This window comes from Nilaparvata lugens, chromosome 3 (assembly GCF_014356525.2).
Source record: "Nilaparvata lugens isolate BPH chromosome 3, ASM1435652v1, whole genome shotgun sequence".
NCBI classification, from domain to species: domain Eukaryota; kingdom Metazoa; phylum Arthropoda; class Insecta; order Hemiptera; family Delphacidae; genus Nilaparvata; species Nilaparvata lugens.
In genome coordinates, this window is record NC_052506.1 from 79,192,948 (window position 1) to 79,217,037 (window position 24,090).

Genomic DNA, 24,090 nt, shown 5'->3' on the forward strand with positions numbered 1-24,090 from the left:
ATTGAAGAATTTGATGTGATGACTGTAAGGCATTGTACTTGAAAAATTTAGCAAAATCTATAATAAAGTATAAAAACAAATTTTTATTAAATTATATAGTTCAATATGATTTAAGACCAAATACAACCTATAAATATAAAATTATAAAACAAAACTAACAGTAGTTAGAAGACAGCTCATTTATATAAGTACAAGATTCATAAATGAATTGCCTTTTGATCTGGAAGCAAAAATTAATTACAAAATACTAAAAAATTGGATAAGAGAAAACTATTTCTTTTCAATTGAAGGCATAATCTAATTTTTCAAAGCATATTTTAAGGCGTGGATTATTTTTTTTCTCTATTATTGTATAAAACTAGGAAACAACCAATGTAACTAGCTGATTGCAACTCTCACCAGCGGGCAAGGCTTGATTCCTTTTGCTGGTGATGCCGGATTACCATTGAGAATCTAATTATGATTTTGGTATTATTTATGCTTAATTTTCATTTTAATTATTTTATACTTTTGATTATAAAATTATGTATTTTCTTTTATTATGTTTTGAATATGTATTTATTGTATGGCAAATAAATGATTTGATTTGATTTGATTTGAATTAATGTTGTTTGTTCAGACAGAAGCACGACATATTCTGCACGATTACGCTGGAAGCAGATATTATAAAGCCGTCTCTGGTTGCCATCCACCCCAACACAACGGGCGAGTTCACACTGTGCGACTTTCCGCTGACATTCTCGTCCACCACACGCTACGACACAGTCGCCGTTTGTAACACCTCTGCGCAGTATGCCACATTCGTGGTGCTCGGCGAGATGATGAACACCCTTTTTGTGAGTATAGCCTACATCTATTATAAACACCTATCAATTATTTTTAATTTTCAAGGATATTCTTGGATCGGAAATGTGAAAGGTGTGACTCAATGGTCTCTAGAGATTTCGCCAACCCTCCACCAAGGCGCCTCAAGTCAAGAAGATACTTAAGACTTGATGAGCAGGAAGAAATAAGAAGTGCAAAGTAGTAATGGAGTGGAAAAAATACAAATTTAAATTGTCAACCACTTTTTACACAATTTAAATTTGGGGTTTCGTTATGGAAAAGTACCACAACATCACTCACAACACAACTGTAAGGAGTTATTTAGATTTCCACTGTTAATGTTGTTGAAAATTTCACCTATATAGGTACCAAATCCATTAGCGCTGTCTTTTATAAGGCTACTATATTACATATTTTGTTAGCTGTCTCTTTGTATTTTTATATTACATATTTGGTGGAGGCGTTTGGAAAAAATGATATTAAAAATAATATAAATAAAAATATAAATCTCAGTACCCTTTTAAATTATTTTGTCACATTTTCAAGTGAAAATGTCCGAAACAAATTGACAAAATTTAAAAGGGTACTGAGATTTATATTTTTATTATATTATATTTTTATTGAATTTATTTTTGGGGCTACTTTTAATATAAATAAAAATATAAATCTCAGTACCCTTTTGAATTATTTTGTCACATTTTCAAGTGAAAATGTCCGAAACAAATTAACAAAATTCAAAAGGGGACTGAGATTTATATTTTTATTTATATTATATTTTTATTGAATTTATTTTTGCGGCTACTTTTAATATAAATAAAAATATAAATCTCAGTACCCTTTTAAATTATTTTGTCACATTTTCAAGTGAAAATGTCCGAAACAAATTAACAAAATTCAAAAGGGTACTGAGATTTATATTTTTATTTATATTATATTTTTATTGAATTTATTTTGGGGGCTACTTTTAATATAAATAAAAATATAAATCTCAGTACCCTTTTAAATTATTTTGTCACATTTTCAAGTGAAAATGTCCGAAACAATGTTGTGACAAAATAATTTAAAAGGGTACTGAGATTTATATTTTTATTTATATTAAAAGTAGCCCCAAAAATAAATTTAATAAAAATATAATAGCCTACATGGATCAATGACATGTATGACAATAAATTGATTGTGATTTATGTTTTTCATTGAAATGATCAATACTCGCTCTGATAGTATAATATGTGCGGGGTAGCCTATAGTACTCCTATGATATTTGTTATTTAATAGATAGATTAAAAATTGGAAAATTTTTCATTGTTTTAATTAATAGGCTAGTCCTGGGTCCAGTTGCACAAAAGCCTATTAATTTATTTATTTATTGATTTAATTTCATCCATTGACCTCCTACAACAGGAGTATATGCTGGATTTGTCAAATTTATACAACCGCATTATTTGATTTCATTTCATTCACTGACCTATATAATACAAGAAGAGTTATGATTGATTTGTCAAATTTATAAAACAAGAAAATGTGTGCTATCTTCTTAAACCTCTAATTTGATATTTGTAATATTATTCATTGCTTCACTGATTGGTTTTTGTGTCATTTAATAACGGTTACAATTTAACAGACTTTTGTGCTACCGGGCCTATATCTTCTGTTAACGAGGGTACCGGTAATTAATATGGTGATTCTATTGAGATGATAAAAACAGTACCACCTATAGTCATAATAACTATAGTAGGTACTAACAATACTATTGGACCCGTTTTGGGCGTAAGTTAGCCTGTGGTACTTCAATGTAACTTGTATAATTCTGAATGATTGAATAAATGAATAAATATAAGTACCTACAATAAGTATGTTATCAATAATAACACTCTAGGTTAGAATAAGAGAAGTTAATACTTTTGAGCCGCAGCCGACGATACTGCAACCTTGTAAAATTTTGTAGAGATGCTACTTTCTCAAATTTTTAATTCAACCAGAGTGTATAAGCCCATTCAATTCAATATTTATTCACTTGATTCATACATAGAAAAGCTCATATATTTATTTTCGGTTTGCAAATAACAATTTAATGAACTCCTTACAATATATTTGCAGTGAATAATGATAAGCTTTTTTTTAGGAATTGAAATCGGCTAGAAAGATAAATTCGAACTATAAGATGTTTTCCGTTCAGCCCACCGAAGGCAGAATTGCTCCATTTGAAGAAATAGTATTGAAAATCATGTGAGTCAAGTCATGTTATCAAAAATTTCATTGATACTGATTAATCAGATCATCACAAGAGTAGGTACAACACTTGAATAATATGTGTCTACTCATCTAAGATTTAAAATAAAAAGGTTAGTTTCCCATAATTTTATTTCAATATCAGACAAAGATTAATTCCAAGATGGTCAAGGTTGTCATAAATATTACAATTAGGCCTATATCAATTAAAATAGAATTATTATTTGAACTTTAGTTTACATTACCTCAGTTCTTAATATAATAATAATAATTATAAAGCTCTATTTATATACTTAAAAGAACAAAAGCCTCTCTTATAAGGTATATATGTGGTTGACAACAAATGCAATTTCAAATAAATCACATTATACTATTTTCAGTTTTCCAATTCAGAGTCCTTCAGTTCTTAATATTTGAATATATATTTTTTTTGTTCTGTTTCCCTTTTAACTCCACCTGTTAACAATTGTATATGAGATAAATATGATTTTTTTGTTATTTTTTACTGGATCTAGCTACAAACCATCAATTGAAAATGAAGAGAAAGGCTGGAAGTATGTAGAAGAGAACTGTCTACAGAAGTCTCATTTCTGTTTCTTCAAAATTGTAATGGTTGAAGTAAAGGACCATATTGATTTTAATGGTATGTAAAAAATAAGCTCATATATACCTTATCATTGAGGATTTTAATGTATGTGAAAGAAGTACTTATAGCCTAGCTCACCTTATGATGGTTACCATTGATGCTTGCTATAATTTATTTTGTTTTCACAATCTGGAAAAATATTACAAATAATTAGGTTTTCCGGCGAAAATTTTTATTTGGATTTTAAGGGACTAGAGACTGCAATTTTTTATCCCTCATGGGGAAGTTTCCATGCAAGAAAATGTTTCCTGTATATAGTGAGGTCCACGTTATAATGGCAGTGTTTGATTAGCAATGATATCGCTATCCTTGTCTATCATTCAACAAAGCGGATAGCGCTATCTCTTTCTCGCTTTGCTCTGTTGCCAGATTGTCTTTTAACAATGCAGAATTAATAATAAATTAACAAAATAATTCAACTTAATTATGTGAATTCATAATTAAATTATTGAAGAATATAATTTCTTGCTTGATAAAATATAATTGATTTTTTTTAACGAGAATAAACAGTAAATATTACATTAATAAACCTGTATCAGCTACCGTCTATAGAAGGGATTGACAAGACAGATGTTCGGCAACGTTGTTCTCCTACCTTTTTCTACTGCCATTACAATGTGAACCTTACTATAGCTGCCTTATCTGGAATGATTACCATTGATATTAATTTGCTGTAATTTATTTTGTTTTCACAATCTTGAAAAATATTACAATAATTAGGTTTTTCGGTGGAAATTGTTATTTGGATTTTGAGGGACTAGAGCCTACAATATTTCTTTTCTCCCTGATGGGGAATATCTCATGCAAGGAAATGTTCATTGTTTAGCTTACATAATCTTTACTTACTTACTTACTTACTCGTTGGCTCTACAGCTCATTCAGAGCCTTGACCTCCTTCAAAAAGCCTCTCCATTCGTCTCTATCGGCAGCCTTACTTCTCCATCCCCTGTTACCCAGCTTCCTAATGTCGTCCTCCACATCCTCCAGCCAACGCTTTTTCGGACGTCCTCTCAGCCGTCTCCCTCCTGGGTTGTTCCTGAAGACCTTTTCTACAATTCTAGAGTCACTCATCCTCTCAACGTGTCCCAGCCAACTCAAGCGCCTCAGTTTGATCTCGTCAACAATTTGACATTTCTGGTACAGATCACGCAGCTCTTGATTTGATCGTATTCGTCATTTACCATTAACACTATACTGGGCCAAATATCTTTCTCAAAACCTCACATAATCTTTGCTCTACATATTAATTTCATTGTGATCCTCTGTTTTAAATTCTTTTGGTGTGTTTCGAACTACCGATATTTATTCATTTATTTGTGGATACAATTATTACAAATAATATAAATATGATCGGGAACGAACAATAGGCCTGGCTCAAAACTTATTCCCAAATTAATAACATGTCCGAAAAAATAGGTTATGTTTGAAAGTTCAAATTAAACTTTTGTCTAAAAAATATTTATTATTATATAGTTATTTTGAAAGCACTTTTCTCTAATAATTTATTTTATTTATTACAGGTCACGAACATACCTCCAAAACTGATACTAGTAGCAGTATTGACGATGAAGCAGGTAAATATTACTTCTGTTGTTAAAACAATTCTTGGCATGTTTAAAAAAATTAGTTTTATGAACACTTTCGTGATACATGTCGATAACCCTGACAAACTGATGAACTATGTGGATAGTGATAGAAAATATGAAACTGACCTCATCTGAATCATTTCCTCTTGTGAAAAATCCAGACTCAAATGTCCTGTTGTTTATAATTGCTCTTTTGTCAGAAAGATCACATGAAACTATTTTAGTTTTTTGATGACTAAAAAATTTTATTATTTGTTCAATATTTCAATTTTCAACATATTGTATCAATTCATTTGATAATTCGATGATATTCATTTGCAAAAGGAAGTGAGTCACAAAAACATAATAAATAAAACAAGACATTTATATATTATTATTACTGCCGGCGCACAAGTTGTTCTTTTCCGGTAATTGTAATTGAGAATATTCATCTATCAATTTGTTAATAATGTTCATGACAAATTAATAAATTTGAATTTATTAAAATCATACAAAACTCCAATGCAAATTAAATTTCCTTCTGCACTGCCAACAAAAGAGAAAACTTAATAATATTGTCATCAAAAGTAGATGCGAGTGTATGGATTGATCTAGAATTATTATGTGAATATTTATGATAAAAACAAATGAATTTATTAATAAAGAGGATATGAATCTGTTACTTTACACTGCGATATAAATGCATAAGCGATATTGATTACGTTGAATAAAATTATGATAGACAAAACGTCTCTCCCTATTCACAGATTCAGCATCAATATTGACCCAATTTCCAATCACTTGTTATTGAATTCACACGGGCTCAATAAGACCACATTAATGATAATTAGTTTTGTGACAAATAACGAATAATTTCATAAATTTCACCAAATTATCTTTATTCTACAATAAATAAAAATACCATGTGCACTTTTCATTAGGCTGCACTAGGATTGCGTCAAGGAAGGGTTTGTCTTGAAATAATTAACAAAAACAAAAACAGTACCTTTTGTAAAAAAATGCAATATCTCCTTTTGTCTTCATCCTACTTGAACTGTTGATATTAATATCTTTTAAATAATTTTATCTTTTCTCTGCACAATATTTGTTTTATTCTTATGATTCTGCTGTTCTAAAGTTTCTATTGTAATATTATTAGTTAAATTTAACCTAAATTTTCTGCATTATTTCGAAATAATTATGATTTCTCTACATTTTTTCAACTCTCACTAGCGGGCAAAGATTTTCTTTTTGCTGGTGATGCCTAGATTTTATATATTTTTTAATTTTATTCAAGTATATGTATGAGTAATAATGTTTATTTAATTATATTTCTAATGATATGTCATATTATGAAAAGTTTGTAATATGTTTTGAATATTCTTATTGGCAATTGGCAATAAAAGAAAAAAATGAAAAAATTTAGGTTAACACCATATGTGGCTCAGGGCCACGAAACGCGTCCGTCAAACAAGTAAACGATGAGTACTATTGTGAACGTGCAAGATTAATATTAATTATTTTAGTTATTTATTTACAAGATAAAAATACAATATTATGTTAATAATTTCTGTTTCGTTTGATTAGATGTTTACAACAAAGATATGCTACGCAGTTACGACTCGGCCAACTTTAGCAGCTCTCAGGGCTTCCGTCTGTGTCTTCACGGCCTGTTCACGTCGCCCGTGCTTCATGTGACGCCTGCGCGACTGTCGTTCACCGGCCTGCGACTGGGCGGCGGCGGCGACGACTCGAGTCGCGCGACTGTCACAGTCGCCAACCGGTCGCTGTTGTCGCTCGGGTGTCGCGCGGTTGCGCAGAGCTATGTGCGCGTCACGCCTGCCCTGCTCTTCTTGGAGGCGGGTGCCTCTGTTGAGATCGAGGTGGCTGTTGCCGCTCATGCTATTGGTCAGTCCAGTCATTTATTCATTTATACAATAGAATAACCATATAGAGAAACAATAACGTAAGTAGATATCCCATGGTATAGGGCGTTTATGTCGCAACTTTTACTGTTATCTCAAGACGATTACTGTTGATTATTGTCGAATTTTACTGTTTTGTTGGGGTGAAAGTGCATGAACGGCACAATATGAGAGACTACCAGTGTCACAAAGCTTCACGGGAAAGAATTACATGAACTACATAAAGAATTACATAATCGTCATCGCGGTATTTATGTATATAATATGTAGGCTACGATCCCTGGTTTGTGATTTCCCAAAGGTTCGGTGGGCGTCCAGCCACTATTATATGGACGCGGTTACATGAAACGTTATATCAATTTCACCAATTTTTCACTTTGACTTTTTCACCTGATAAAAAGTGTTTGATTTTCACATAATGTGTGTTGACTGGTATCCAGAGTATGGATATCAACATTAGACATCCTTTGGATATCTAATAGATATCTACTACAGTTATAACCGAAAATTGATCCATATTAGAATATCGATAGGATATCCAAACATATCCCGATGTGGATATCCATGTGAATGTATCACATGGATTTACGATATACACATGGGATATCCATGAGATATTGTGTGCTGTCTGGGTAGCGGCTTGAGATAACAGTAAAGGTTGCGACATAAACGCCCTATACCATGGGATATCTACTTACGCTATTGTTTCTCTATGATATAACTCAATAATTTATTCGGAGGAGACGATAAGCCGTTGGTGCCGACTACCTAAAAAGTAGTCATCATCACTCATCATCATCCCTCTCACTCATTACCCACGCACAAGCCTGAGAGCTTATGTGAGCATCACCCTCAGTATTATTACTATTATTTACTAATTGAGTGTGTAACTGAAGAATGTTAAAGTGACACATAACCTGGATAATTATATTTGGACTGTTGTATAAATTAGAATTGGAACCGTTGTGGGCGTGAGCCTGTGTTACTTTTCTGTGAATTCTGAATTATTAAATGAATAAATAAATCATTCAACACAGTATCGCCAGTGGGCAAAAGTTATCTTTTTGCTGGTGATGCCTAGAAATTTCATAATCGTTTTTCTTCTCTCATGAATATGCATGTATGTGTAATAAATTGTATTATGAACATTTTATTTTTATTTTTGCTCGTGTATGTATGTGTATGAGTAAATTATTGTTTGTTTTCTTTTTGGCAATAAATGAATTTGATTTGATTTGAGTATCAAATACATCATTTTCAGAAGGACATTTTCGATCAAGATACCAAATAATTTTCAATCAATAGAATATATAAAATGTTTTGAGAAAATTATGAGTTCATCCATTCACCCATCAGTATAATTTATTCTTTCATAATAATAATAATAATAATAATAATAATAATAATAATAATAATAATAATAATAATAATATAATAATAATAATATAATAATAATATAATAATAATAATAATAATAATAATAATAATAATAATAATAATAATAACTTTAATTTCTCAATAAGCATTCTTTACAAACACAACATTACTACTAGAAATAATTATTCTATTGAGAAGACACTCAAGAGAAGACCGAGAAAAATTCTATTTTGGGAGTTGCCATCAAAGTCCATTTGTATAATTTATTCGATGCAATCAATTAAAAATAAATCAACTTAAACCATGAAATGTAAATATTCTAACAAAAGAGCTTACAGTCGGAATTTTTACAAAAGTTATTGATATTTTAATAAAAAATGAAAGTGAATGATGGAGACAGTACTACCTTATGTCTAATAGAATATTGTAGTGTAAAACTAAGATTTTTTTTTTCAAGAGAATATGTAGAATGAGGTTATGACAATGAACATTAATCTATGTTGAAAATGAAAAGAGAGAGATGAATGATGAAAAGCGGCTTTGCCAGTTAATAGGCCTGATATTCAATCTAAGTCCAGTCTCAGCCAAAAACAATACTCTTACCCAAAATTTCATTCAATCATCTACCTAATTGAAGAATATTTCTACTAGGAAATAGTGAAATAGTGATAACTACATTCATTCAATTCTCATATTGCCCGTTTATCTCATTATTAACTTGAATGAAAAAGACTAAGAAATTGTCAAAAACCACAGATTTATTGATAAGAGAATACTCATTGACCTAATTGAAAAATATTTTCCACTAGGAAATAATGAAATAGAGATTACCTACTTCATTCATTCAATTCTCATTGCCCGTTTATCTCATTATTGACTAAAATGAAAAAGACTAAGAAATTGTCAAAAACCACAGATTTATTGATACTTAGAAAGACCGGTTTCGGTTATTACACCATTGTCAATCTCTGATAACAGAGATCTCTGAGTTTATCAGAGATTAACAATGGTGTAATAACCGAAACCGGTCTTTCTAAGTAGGTATCAATAAATATGTGGTTTTTGACAATTTCTTAGTCTTTTTCATTTAATATGAATAATTACCACAATATCAACTTCTCAACTACACAAAAAGTCATTATTAACTGTTCATTTCAGTTATTCTTGTATACAATTCCACCAATATTTTGATAAAAATTTGTTGTAATTAATAATCTTCTAATCTGTTACCGTTCTTTTCCGTTTTCTTGGCTAGCTGGCAAAAACATTAATTTCTTTATTAATAAATAATTGTATTCTTCACAAAACTTCATTGTATAAATGTTCTCAAATCACTGCATCTTATTATTCACACATGCAAATGCAATATATAGAAAACTTTTTTTTTTCAAAAATTACCTTATCTCATGTAAAATTGAAAATGTTTTTTCTGAGATTTTTAAAAGGGTATCTAGTGAATCTGAAATGTTTGTCAATGTAACAACTAGAATGTAACTGATGTTAGTGGGCTCATTCAGACACATAGTAAGAACTACCCTAAAAATTCAACTTATCCCATTCCTAATTACTAATTTTAATTTTTCTAGAAACTTTTTAAAGAGTAGTTGAATTGAAATGCTTGTACCTGTACTGTTCAGAAAATAAACATGTTCAATGCTTATTTAAAAATTATCATTTTTCTAGGTACTTTCAAGAGAGTGGTAAAGCTGGAATGTTTGTCAATGGAGAATGTAACTGATGCCAGCGGACAGAAAGTGATCGGGGAAACCAAATTCATAGTGGAGGGGAATGTGGAAGTATGCACTAAGAGGCCACAGCCCAAGCTGAATTTAGGTCAGTTCAAATTTATAATTTTTTAATACAATCGTTCATATAATTAATTGAACATTCCAAATACGAGTAGATTTAGGAATCTTTAATTAATTCATAAATGTATTGATGTATCTTGAGGCTAGTGAAGATCTACAAAATGAAATTGAAGTAACCAAGAGTGATAAAGCAATGATAATTTTAATTTTATTTAATAGCAAAAAGTGAATCAATAGTAAGCAGTCTGTGATAGAAAAATAACATTGAAGGAAATAATAAAGTAGGGCCTGGTTGCACAACAGCCGGTTAAATCTTACCGTGATTAATTTCACGAGAACCAATCAGAGAAGACGTTTTTGAAAAGACGACTTCTCTGATTGGCTCTTGTGAAATTAATCATGGTTAATATTTAATATTGTGCAACCGGCACTAGATTGTACAGTATATTGAAATCTCTTGAGTATATTACCTTTAACTCCTGAACATGAAATTCATTGATGAAGGCAAAAATAAATATTCAGAACAACAGAAAATCGTCCAAATTATCTTCTATTTTTTTCTTATCGGCTTGTTAATATTCATACATCACAAGATATTGATCATAGTCATAATATAGTTGCATATTTAGCCTATATATTTTTATTATTATTGTATTTTTATATAACTTTAAAGTGAAAAAACACTTACAAGCCACACTAAAGAATGTGAGTGTTTTTTCACTTTATAGTTATATAAGAATACAATAGAAATAATATTAGTGAAAACAAGATGGATAGCCAACAACGATATTTTTTATGAATAACTCGATAGACTCCTCATATTTTTCCAATTAGTATAATCATTTAAACATTCAATGTTTTACTGCATTTGGATTGTCATAGTTATTTAGGGATAAAATTGATTGAAGATGATAGACTATATGATTAAATTTTTTGTATATTCTAATGTATTGACTATTATCATAATGAAGTAGATTGTACAGTTGGCTATATTGAAATCTCTTGAGTATATTTACCTTTAACTCCTGATCATGAAATTAATTGCTGAAGGCAAAAATAAATATTCAGAAAAACAGAAAATCGTACAAATTATCTTCTATTTTTTTTCTAATCGGATAGGTAGTGCGTCGTTCGTCGCTCTGTGCAGTGTATAAATAAATAAGGGCACATGTTAATTAGGAAGGGAACGCGCGACTCCAAACCCTTATTTTCATACATAACAAAATATTGATAATAAATTGTCTTTATATTTGCATATTTTATTATAATAATTTGATGGACTCCTCATATTTTTCAATTAGTACCAATTATTTAAATATTCAATGTTCTACTGCATTTGGATTGTTATAGTTATTTAAGGATAAAATTTATAAAAGATGATAGCCTATATTATTTAATTTTTTGTATATTCTATATGTATATTGACTATTATCATAGAGTAAATATTCTGTTTAATAGTAAAGATACATATGTACGGTATCAGTTGTCTATGCTATTATATAGTGAGAGACACACGTTATAAAGTCGGAGGAAATGATAGGACAGTACAGTTGCCAAGTTCTTTTTTTCTGTCGCCTCCTAGAGTGGATAGCTGTGATATGAGTCATTCCGGTATAACTGATTAAAATATTAATAATTGTTGATTATTGTGAATAATGATCAATTATATTTCAAGTGATTTATTACTGTATATCCGTTGTTGTTTGTTCATCTTGTTTTCAGTGGAATTATTACTATTGTATTCTTATATAAGTTTATAGTGAAAAAACATTCATATTCTTTGGTGTGGCGACGACCGTTTCGTGCTGGTGTTGCACATTCTCAAGCCAAACAGAAACATTCACCATCTTTTCATGATTTAATAATAGCTTACACTTTCGTAATTGAAATAGAATATCCTAGTAATTCTTAATTTTCAGGTATAGCCTATATAAACGATTTGGCAACGGTGCAGTGTTGGAAAAGGATAGGGCAATCTCCTTTGTTCAATTACAGAGTAGCTTAGCAAACCAATGCGGTTAATCGGTGCTTCATTCGTGGCCTACAAACGATTTGGCAATGGTGTAGTGTTGGAAAAGGATAGGACTATCTACTTTGTTTAATGACAGACAAGAATAGCAAAAGGTGCTGACTTAGTGAGGTCCACGTTATAATGACAGTATTTGATCAACTTTGGTTTTGCTATCCTTGTCTATTATTCGACAAAGCCGGTGGTACTATCCTTTTCTAGGTCCACAACGGTGCCAATTAATGTTTTTGACAGTGTAGAAATATGATTAATTAATGCAGATAATCGGCATCGCTATTCTTCTATCTTTATCCACTGTCATTATAACGTGGACCTCACTATATAGATTTGTTACCGCCGTGTTGCGATAACCGGTAACCGGCTGTGCTGCTATAGTGAGGTCCACGTTATAATGACAGTGGATAAAGATAGAAGAATAGCGATGCCGATTCTCTGCATTAGGTAATTTATTATATTTCTACACTGTCAAAAACATAATTGGCATCTTTGTGGAGCTAGAAAAGGATAGTACCACCGGCTTTGTCAAATGATAGACAAGGATAACAAAACCAAAGTTGATCAAATACTGTCATTATAACGTGGACCTCACTATAGATCCAGCAGAGCTGTTTTGAATAGTTATTCACCACAAGGAACCGTTCTTCAAAAGTAGCCGTTCTCGTTCGCGAGTGTCGTTCACCACTCACCACTCACCAGTTGATTCCCCTCGTCTTGTTATTATTTGTTATTGTTATCGTTCCGGCTGCCGGCTCCCATTTGGATGTGTGTTGATTTCTACCAGATTAATCTGATCCAAGTGCTCTACCCCTGTGTGTTACCGCTTTAAGATGAACCTGAGACTGTTAATTGTTAGATAAAGTGCATAAAGACTATAAGGTACAGTATAATCAAGTTGTGCATGCTTCCCAAGTAGCCTAATGAGATCCCGTCTCTTTATGAAAGACTGTTTACACCGCCTTGTTGTATTGAACTTTATTTGTATGTTTAAATACCGTACTTAATTTTATCAACTAATGGTTGGTCTGGCTCTCCGATTGTTAATAAACATGTAATCGCTTCAATTTGAGTTCAATCACTCATGCCCGGCTCTACCGTTTAGAAGCTACTTGACAGAATCCAAGGGCAGGGCAGTGGACTGTGAATGATAGTTGGTATTAATACCTACAAATAAATCTTTGAATTCTGTGCATAAAAATACTGATAGCTTGAAGTGTGGTAAGTACGCCAATAAAAGACTAAATGAATCAACAACATAAGATTTAATAATAATAATAAGATAATAATAGGCAGATGGCCACATACAAAAACATTGAGTCAAATATCTTGGGATCAATAAAATAATAATAGGCAGATGGCCACATACAAAAACAATTGTGTCAAATATCTTGGGATCAATAAAATAATAATAGGCAGATGGCCACATACAAAAACAATTGTGTCAAATATCTTGGGATCAATAAAATAATAATAGGCAGATGGCCACATACAAAAACAATTGTAAGTAGATTAAGTCAAATATCTTGGGATAATTACATGTGAAAAAACGTTAGAGAAATACAAAATTTAAATGAAATTAGGTCAATGACATTATGACCATTGAAGCCTGACAATAATCGAAAAGGTAATATTAATGATACCTGAAATGAATATAATTGAGTGCTATAATGAAAGTTATTGCTGTAAGTTTCAATATTAATGATTAAAAAATGACAATAAGCTGTAAATAATGCTCAATAAGTAAAATACATAAAATTATATGCGGCATAGGCCTTCAGTGATTTGAATGTCAAGATAGACTTCGACCAAACAATTGATAGGCGTCACTGGCCTTAAAATATCACTTAAGAGCTAAGGGTAGCTAATAAATACAATGTGAAGATTGTCCAGGTTAAATATAGGCGACATGGGCCTTCAATGAATTGAATGTCAAGACAGACATCAATTAGAACGATTAATAGGCGACAGTGGCCTCAGAAAATCACTTGTAAAGCCAAGGGTAGCTGTCAAATCCAATGAAATAGTAGGCGTCGGTGGCCTTAGTGAATCATGTCAAGAAAGACATCAATAGAACGATAAGTAGGCGTCAGTGGCCTCAGAAAATCACTTGTAAAGCCAAGGGTAGCTGTCAAATCCAATGAATTAATAGGCGTCAGTGGCCTTAGTGAATTGAATGTCAAGATAGACATTAATCAAACAATAAGTAGGCGTCGGTGGCCTCAGTGAATTGAATGTCAAGATAGACATTAATCAAACAATAAGTAGGCGTCAGTGGCCTCAGTGAATTGAATGTCAAGATAGACATTAATAAAACAATAAGTAGGCGTCAGTGGCCTCAGTGAATTGAATGTCAAGATAGACATTAATAAATCAATTATGATACATACGTAAATGAAAATTGAATAGAACGATTTACATAACCTTAATAAAATTTTGAAGAGGAGATGCAGCCAGGCAGACAGGCAATGACTCCGCAATACCCACAGAAACAGGACATCAGCAAGCGATGATGTGATCTGGCCATGCGATGACAAGCATGGAAACGTCCACCACAGCAGGCGAATCCCCCAGTGGAAATGTAGGCTGGAGCATGTAGAATCCCAAATGAATAATCCGAGTTTCAAGTTGTGGAATTTTTAGAATGATTTCCAAATGGTAGAGATGATGAATTTGAAAGTTTGAGTTTCACGAGGTGAAGCCAATTGTAGAAGAATGGTAATTGAAGCCCACACGAAGTTGTAATTTGACAAAGTTTATCAGAGTAATATGCGAAGCAATCGATGAATAATTGAATCACAATTGAAGAATAGAATAAATGAATTAATTTGTAGAATAATTCACACTTTAAAAACGTTCTGTAGATCAAATAAATAGCGATGAACGCCCAAATGACGTCGTGAACTTAGCAAAGTTTATCAAAGCAAAAATGCGATCGATGAAGCAATCGATGAATAATTGAATCACAATTGAAGAATAGAATAAATGAATTAATTTGTAGAATAATTCACACTTTAAAAACGTTCTGTAGATCAAATAAATAACGATGAACGCTCACACGAGGTCGTGAACTTAGCAAAGTTTATCAAAGCAAATATGCGAAGCAAGCGATGAATAATTGAATCACAATTGAAGAATAGAATAAATGAATTAATTTGTAGAATAATTCACACTTTAAAAACGTTTCATAGGTCCGATGAATTCAGATGAAAAGTTTAGACCGGGTGCAGGATGCACACCCGACTAGGAACCATTGCAAAAAGACACGGAAACACTACAATGCTCAATGAAAAAGGCAAGATGCCAGATGTGTTTGAAACGTAGGCAAAGCGCCCGCAACCGCATGGTGAAAAAGTAACAAATATCTAGAAAGTAAGATGCCTAAAGACAAGATTAAATTCCAAAAAATCGAATAGTAAAAATATTAAAATTGCAATGGCAAATAATCCGATGAAAAAGTATGAATAAAAGTATAGAAAACCAACTTGACTATAGTAGTAACATGAACCTTGACTGTGACGTCACTGGTCAGCGCAGACAGACAAAATGACGACATGATGTCTACGTAGTAGCGGAACGAGTAACAAGTGGAACCGTTCCAATAAATGCTTTGTCAGATTTTACATAAACTGGGCCCCTTGTGTCATACGGGGGTATGGCACAATAAGAAAAAGTAAGAAATATGTAAAATCTGGCAAGGCAATTGGAAATTGAAAACTAGGCCCCATGTGAGAACCAGGGGAAAAAACAATGAAACCTGAAAATACAACATGAACCATAAGAGCAAGGGGATTAACTAGAATCCTCATCAATGGGAAGAGGTGCTAAACTCGAAATAGCTCTCTTAAAAGTGCCAGAGGGAGTGAGAACAGTGACAACTCGAACCTTGTCGTCCTTACCGGGATGAACTTTAGTAATGCGCGCCAGCTTCCAAGTGGACTGCGCGGAACCAGGATCCTTCAAGATGACAACCGTACCGACCTTCAAATTTTCATAATTGTTTAGCCATTTGCCTTTTTTCTGAAGAGTGGTTAAATAAGAAGTACGAGATTTGGGGCTGCCTACACGAATGGGAATAGGACCGGCGTAATCCAAACCACAATTGTAAAAGGGAACATTAGCCTGAACGCGGGCCGCTGGTAAACTACCCATGATTTGCTCAGAACGAAGAGCCGAAAAGCGAAAACACAGTATGCAATGCCGCAATACACTTTTGATGGTGCGACGGGTGGAGGGAAACCAAAATCGTTGTCTTACACTGGCCATGGTGGCCTGCACACCAGCATGACTTAGACGACGATGGTGAGCAACAATCAATGCACGAGTGAATTTGTGATTGCTGGGCAACAATATTTGATGTTTATAATCAAAGGAAGCATTTGCATTTTGCAAACGTCCACCAACTCTGAGCAGAGAATCTGAGTGAATGAATGGTGACAAGGCTTTAATAGAACTATTAGGCAATAGCTCCTGATTTTGACGCAATGCTTTAAGTTCAGCAGAGAAAGCTTCTTCTTGAATAGATTTGAAGATACAATTTTCAGCTTCTGAAATTTCAGAGATAGTTAATTGACCAAAGCGCGGAGTGACTGAATTTTGTTTCCTACAATTATGAATGAACCGTAGAACATATGCTGTTGTACGAACGATTTTGTGATAGGTGGAGCAACTATTGATTATGCCTGAGATAACATCATTATGAGAAGAAGTGGTAGCTAATACCTGAACTGATTGAGAACTGATTTCCTGAACTGATACCTGAACTGATTTCTCTAACTGATGAGAGACATCATTTGAAGTTAGAAAATTTGACATGACCCTACGGGGAGCGGCCACAGGTGAAGCGGGGAGGCACGAACGAGGTGCTGCAATAGGACGAATAGTTTTACAAGAACCAAATATGACCCAACCTAGACTGGTTTTCTGAAGAATGGGAGCGTTTTGAGCTAGATACAATTTACCAGGCTGAAGTATAGATGCGAATATGCCAGCACCAAGTAACAAATCTACAGGCTTAGGCTGATCAAACAATGGATCCGCTAATTTGAGTTCAACAGGAATTGAAATTTTGGAAAGATCAATGTTCACACTAGGAACATTAGATGATATGCTATCAACTACAATACAATTTTCTTCAACCGACCACGAACGATCAGATGAAGACAAGCAAACCGAATGAGAAATAGATGATTTGGTCTTATTCTCACCTACACTATGAATCAAAGTGTCAGAATACAAAGTAACAAGTGACAATTTTTCAGCCAACCTAGTTGACATCAAATTACAATCAGAGCAAGAATCTAAAAGAGCGGTTGCTTTAATAAATTCCCCACTAGAAGTTTGAACCAAAACTTCGGCAGTAGGTAACAAGGCGATAGTTGATTGCTGTTGCAAACACAGTGACGAAGTGGAGCTCATTGTGACATGAGAGTTCTTCTGAGGCTGTTCTGCATGAGAAACAGCTTGCTTAGTTGTTTCCGCATTCTGAACCATGACGGAATTCAAAACAGCATTCTTACCCTTGGAGGGAGCAAAGGATTGAGAATGAATAACATTTGAAGTTACCTTATCCTTAGAAGTAGGCTGAGTGTCTCGTGATTGAGGATACAACCTATGAAGAACAGTGTGGTGACTCTTGCCACAAAGTGTACACGATTTGTCCGAACAAACATGATTGGGTGCGAAAGGCTTGAGGCAATTATAACATAACCTTTTGTCACGGACAGCATTCCAACGATCAGTAACCTGCAACTTCAATAATTCATCACAACGATTTGGAAAATGACCAACAGAATTACAAAAACTACAAGGTGACATAGAAGAGGTAGTAACCTGCATCCTAGCTTGAACATTCAATTGATTTTGATTGAACTTCGGCTTGCTATGAGCACCAACCGAGTTGGATGTACTTTGCTGTACATTTCCTTGATGATGGTTAGCTGAGCTTGAAGCAACAGCTTCCATGATTTTGCATTGTGATTCCAAAAAATTCCAAAATTTATCAATGGTGGGAATGTTGTGTATACCAACACTCTTTTCCCATTCTCGAATGGTAGCAGTATCCAACTGCAACAACATTTTGTGCATGTACAATAAGTCCTTGATTTGGACTCCAAGTTGAAGCGCTTCGAGCGCGGTAATGTGGGACTTGCAAAAGTCAATGAATGCCCGTAATGATTGCGGACAGTTACGCTTTATGGTAGGCGGAGATTCAATTGCCATGACGTGCCTGGCAGCAATTAATCTCTTATTGTCATACCTCTCCCTTAAGAGGTTCCAAGCAAGCTGAAAACCATTTTCGTCAGCTTCAATGTGTTCCACTCTAGCAAGAGCTTCACCACTGAGTGATTGACAAAGATAGAAAAATTTCAATGAGTCATTAATATTATCTGATTACCAATAATATTGGTAAAAGCACTTGAGAATGCTTGCCATTTTGAAAGCTCCCCATTGAAGCGTGGAAGCGGAATCTGAGGCAACTGAAAATTTGCCAAATGTGAGTTTTGAGATGTTGGCCGCTGGGAAGCACCAGCAGTGGCCTCATTGTTGCGTTGTCTGCTTTCAAAAGCAGTTAATGCAGCGTTTGCCTTAGAGGTAATGGAGATAAACTTATTAAGTATCTCAAAATGAGTTGAAGTGTCTTGTGCTTGCAACTCTGAATTCCATAACTGTTCATGAATTTTATCATACTTAATTCTAAGTGAACCTAGTTCGTTTTTGACAGTCAATAATTGATAATAAGTGGCTTCAGTGTCCACAACATAATCGTTATAGCTGGTTATGAACCAATCTATTTCCTGGTGTAAATTGTCTCTTGCATTGAAAAGAGCAGAAGGCTCAGGAAGTGAATCTTCCTCATGATCGGACATGCTTAAAAACTAACAGAAAAACCTGAGTGAACGAAACGATGCTGCACTGTAGCAATGCGATTGCTGCGCCAATAAGCAACTTTGGGCGCTGGTCCAGTACGCAGAGAGGCATGCCTGTGCGTTTGAGGCAAGTTGTATCAAGCTTGCTGTGCGGCGAGTCAAGTAGCAAGCTCGCAAAGCGATGTAGTTTGCCGTGTGTTGTTTTCTCAATGCGCAATAGCCGTCTGTGACCAGTTCAGTGCGGTTCAGTCTCTCAGGGTACAAGATAGTTGATAGCTGGTGCATACACGTCGCAGCGTGCTTTGAGTTGCAGCCAGTACTGAAAATTTGAAACAAGTGTGTGAATGCTTAATATTAAACAATATAAACATACAAAGGTACAATGGAATAAAATATACTCTAGAGTGGGACCTAATCATTGGCGTCAAGCTAGACTATTAGGCACACGGTCACTGAAACCCTAAGGTTCAATGGACCAAGAAATGGGTAATAAAAATTAACAATTATCCTAGGTAAACTGGGTGAAAGATGATGGGCAGGAGGACCAATTTTTATCCAATTGGTCCCCAATTAACAATATCCCAGGTAAACACTGGATCAAGAAATCTGGCCCGGATGAACCAATTTTTATGACAGAATCCAAGGGCAGGGCAGTGGACTGTGAATGATAGTTGGTATTAATACCTACAAATAAATCTTTGAATTCTGTGCATAAAAATACTGATAGCTTGAAGTGTGGTAAGTACGCCAATAAAAGACTAAATGAATCAACAACATAAGATTTAATAATAATAATAAGATAATAATAGGCAGATGGCCACATACAAAAAACATTGAGTCAAATATCTTGGGATCAATAAAATAATAATAGGCAGATGGCCACATACAAAAACAATTGTGTCAAATATCTTGGGATCAATAAAATAATAATAGGCAGATGGCCACATACAAAAACAATTGTGAGTAGATTAAGTCAAATATCTTGGGATAATTACAACATGTGAAAAAACGTTAGAGAAATACAAAATTTAAATGACATTAGGTCAATGACATTAATGACCATTGAAGCCTGACAATAATCGAAAAGGTAATATTAATGATACCTGAAATGAATATAAATTGAGTGCTATAATGAAAGTTATTGCTGTAAGGTTCAATATTAATGATTAAAAAATGACAATAAGCTGTAAATAATGCTCAATAAGTAAAATACATAAAAATATATGCGGCAAAGGCCTTCAGTGATTTGAATGTCAAGATAGACTTCGACCAAACAATTAATAGGCGTCACTGGCCTTAAAATATCACTTAAGAGCTAAGGGTAGCTAATAAATACAATGTGAAGATTGTCCAGGTAAATATAGGCGACATGGGCCTTCAATGAATTGAATGTCAAGACAGACATCAATTAGAACGATTAATAGGCGACAGTGGCCTCAGAAAATCACTTGTAAAGCCAAGGGTAGCTGTCAAATCCAATGAAATAGTAGGCGTCGGTGGCCTTAGTGAATCATGTCAAGAATTCAAATTCAAATTCAAATTCAAATTCTTTATTGCATGATCAAGAAACATTACAATAATACAAAATCATTCACATGAGGAGAGAGTAGAAATTTCTTATTAGCTAGACGACAATAAAGGTATTAAATTAATAAGTCATTACAAAGGAATATTTGCCATTCTACAAGATACAACAATGCAAATGAAAAAAATTAATATTTCATGCGACTCATCCAAGAAGGCCAAAGCCTGTGTTTGGATGGGAGTCTGTACTATATAAATAAATGAAATTAATGAAATATGAAAAGAAAGAGTTTGATCAAGAGATAATAGACTTTTGTAGACAGTATGTACTGTAAATCCAGGACATTGACGTCTGTTACAAATAAATATATAATAATCAAGAAGTATCGAAATCCTTGGAGTAATAATGGATAGAGCTGTATTAGATGATACCAGAATACAGAGCTTTACTAGAATAGGATTGAAAATATGAATCTCTGCTGAGCTAGGGATTGATTTTAACTTTCAAAATTCCGTTAAGAATATGAGACTAATTATTAAGTTTAAGTGTTACATTTTAAACTCAGATAAATGAGCTACATCAAGAAAATTATACTAATCATCAGCAGGTAAACAATACTACATTTAGTACTACAATTGTTGGTGCAATACTTCTAACTTAATCTATATGTACTAATAATAATTAGGTGCATGTTTGTAATGATATGATAGATGTGACCTATATCAAAATAATAGAGAAGATGCTGGCTTTTTAATTTATGCAGGCTTAAAAGAAAAATTTTTCAAGTAATGCTTATAAATATTATTACTAAAATACTATACATTAAAAATATGTAAGACAACAGGATCGAGATTAAATCATTAATCACTGATAAATAGAGGTGATTATGGAATCAATATGTTCCCTACCGATCTCTCTTAACCACCTTTTAACGTTCCTCTTGTAAATAAGAAGAGTGCAGTCGTCATAATTACGGAGTATAGGAGGAATATTCCTGTACAAGATGTGAGCTATATAGTGCGTGTTGGTTGTTGAATGAGTTCGTATTAATCTTGGGATTTCTATGCCTAAAGAATTAGCTGAGCGTGTAGAACGGTCATGCGTTATCCTTTTGAATATATTATTACTGTGCCCATGCATGTAAAGGAGTAAATTCTTGACGAAAAGTTGTCTTATGTCTAGGACATTAAAATCGTCATATATTTCATTAGTAGGAGTACGAATAGGTTTACTCAAGGCAGTTTTTATTATTTGTTTCTGAGTAATGATTAAAGGGTTGAGAATTGATTTAAAAGCACCTCCATAAGCCAAAATACCCGACGATATTATTGTTTGAAGAATCTAGTAGGAATATTGTCATATCCTGGCGCAGACATGCCTCTCAGTTTTGAGGTAAATTGAATAATCTCGATTTCACTAACGGGTTTCATTGTAAAATTCGAATCAAGACGGTAGTTTTCATCATTCAAAACTGGTGGTTTTGTAGAATCTACAGCGCGGGCTAAATTCTCCCCAACACATGAAAAGTAATCATTAAAATCCTGAGCTACAGCCTTGATTTTCTCTAGTGGAGAAATGGAGCTATCATGAGCTGGCTCGAACTGTTCAAGAGGAAAACCATCTTTCTTATTGCTTCTGCCTGAAATTTCATTTATAATGCACCAGAACTTTTTAGGATCTCTACCACTCTCATTTATTCTATCTTTATAGTATTGATTTTGCTTATTCTTAATAAATTATTTAGTCTATTCCTATAGTTTTTATAATGAGTTAATAATTCTCTATTGAAAGGTTGTTTTCTGGTTTGTTTATACAATTTATCTCTTTCCCTAATAGATCGAACTAAGCCTTCGGTTATCCAGGGTTTAATTTTTTTGAAACGAGAATTCCTTTGAAGAACTGGTTTTTTTGATTCATATATGTTACGTTTAATGATAGAATAGAATTTGTCTGTAGCAATGTTGACTTCCTGCTCTATGAGAACGGAATTCCACGTTTCCTCTCTGAATGTAGATAATAAGGTTTCATTATGAAACATGTGAAACTGGAAGTAATTTTTATTGCTTCAATGTAATGATCTGTAACTGCTACTTTAAGAATAGCTGATTGTATTATATTAAGGTTTGCATTGTTAATAAAATATGATCTATTAAAGTGCTACTAGTTCTCTGTTCTCTAGTAGGTTTGTCAATGCAATTGACAAATCCATGCTCATAGAGAACATTAAATATGAGTCAGTTTGTAAATCGTTGTTCAAAATGTTAATGTTAATGTCTCCTACTAATAAATTTGTTCTACCTCTACTCGAATTATCATAATAGTTATTAAGTTCGTCAATGAAATGAGGAATATGAGACTCGTGGTTCCGATAGACAGCCAAGAGACAATAATCTTTTCTATCGTAGTGAAAGTAATTTCTAAAGCATTAGCTCCTCCTATACTGATGCTTCTACCAACTGCTGATAAGGAATTTTTAATAAAAACAAGCACTCCATCATTTCTATTGGATTTATCTTCAGTCTGAAATGAAGTGTAGCCGTCCAACTGTTTGTTATCGTCCACCTCAAGCCATGTCTCAGATAAAACGATAACATCAATTTCACAGCTTAATGAATTCAGCCCTACTAGCAAATTATCGAAATTCTCATTATAGCTCCTTATATTCTGATGTATTAATCTCAAGCAACTCTCGTCTGAATCACAAAAATCATTAAAAGAATCAAATGTATCAAACTCTTTGCATTTTATTAAATTAAAATTTTCTAATTCTTCTTCATGCCTATTCATTGTCATGAAAAGAATGCTCCGCCCGCTCAACTGTCTAACCTTATCAATAACCTATATGGTTTATATATAAAAGAAGAAACCTACTCTATTTTATTAAAAGATGAAATGTATGGTATGTAAATTTAAGAACTAATAATCCTCGCTAGAACAATTCAAATCTCAGGTAAAAGCGTGGGTAAGTTCAAGACTTTAGAAAGACATCAATAGAACGATAAGTAGGCGTCAGTGGCCTCAGAAAATCACTTGTAAAGCCAAGGGTAGCTGTCAAATCCAATGAATTAATAGGCGTCGGTGGCCTTAGTGAATTGAATGTCAAGATAGACATTAATCAAACAATAAGTAGGCGTCGGTGGCCTCAGTGAATTGAATGTCAAGATAGACATTAATCAAACAATAAGTAGGCGTCAGTGGCCTCAGTGAATTGAATGTCAAGATAGACATTAATAAAACAATAAGTAGGCGTCAGTGGCCTCAGTGAATTGAATGTCAAGATAGACATTAATAAATCAAT

The 24,090-nt window shown here is 33.3% G+C and overlaps 1 protein-coding gene across 1 annotated transcript in view; it reads left to right on the plus strand.

Annotated features, from left to right (window-relative positions):
• The window catches only part of LOC120350286, a 122,170-nt gene extending 109,790 nt beyond the window's left edge, over positions 1 to 12,380 (plus strand). The window contains exons 8-14 of the mRNA XM_039422907.1: positions 620 to 836; positions 2,948 to 3,051; positions 3,570 to 3,697; positions 5,221 to 5,274; positions 6,853 to 7,173; positions 10,251 to 10,400; positions 12,295 to 12,380. Coding sequence (XP_039278841.1) covers positions 620 to 836; positions 2,948 to 3,051; positions 3,570 to 3,697; positions 5,221 to 5,274; positions 6,853 to 7,173; positions 10,251 to 10,400; positions 12,295 to 12,380 — 1,060 coding nt within the window. The remainder of the gene's footprint in view (positions 1 to 619; positions 837 to 2,947; positions 3,052 to 3,569; positions 3,698 to 5,220; positions 5,275 to 6,852; positions 7,174 to 10,250; positions 10,401 to 12,294) is intronic.
• The last annotated feature ends 11,710 nt before the right edge of the window (positions 12,381 to 24,090 follow it).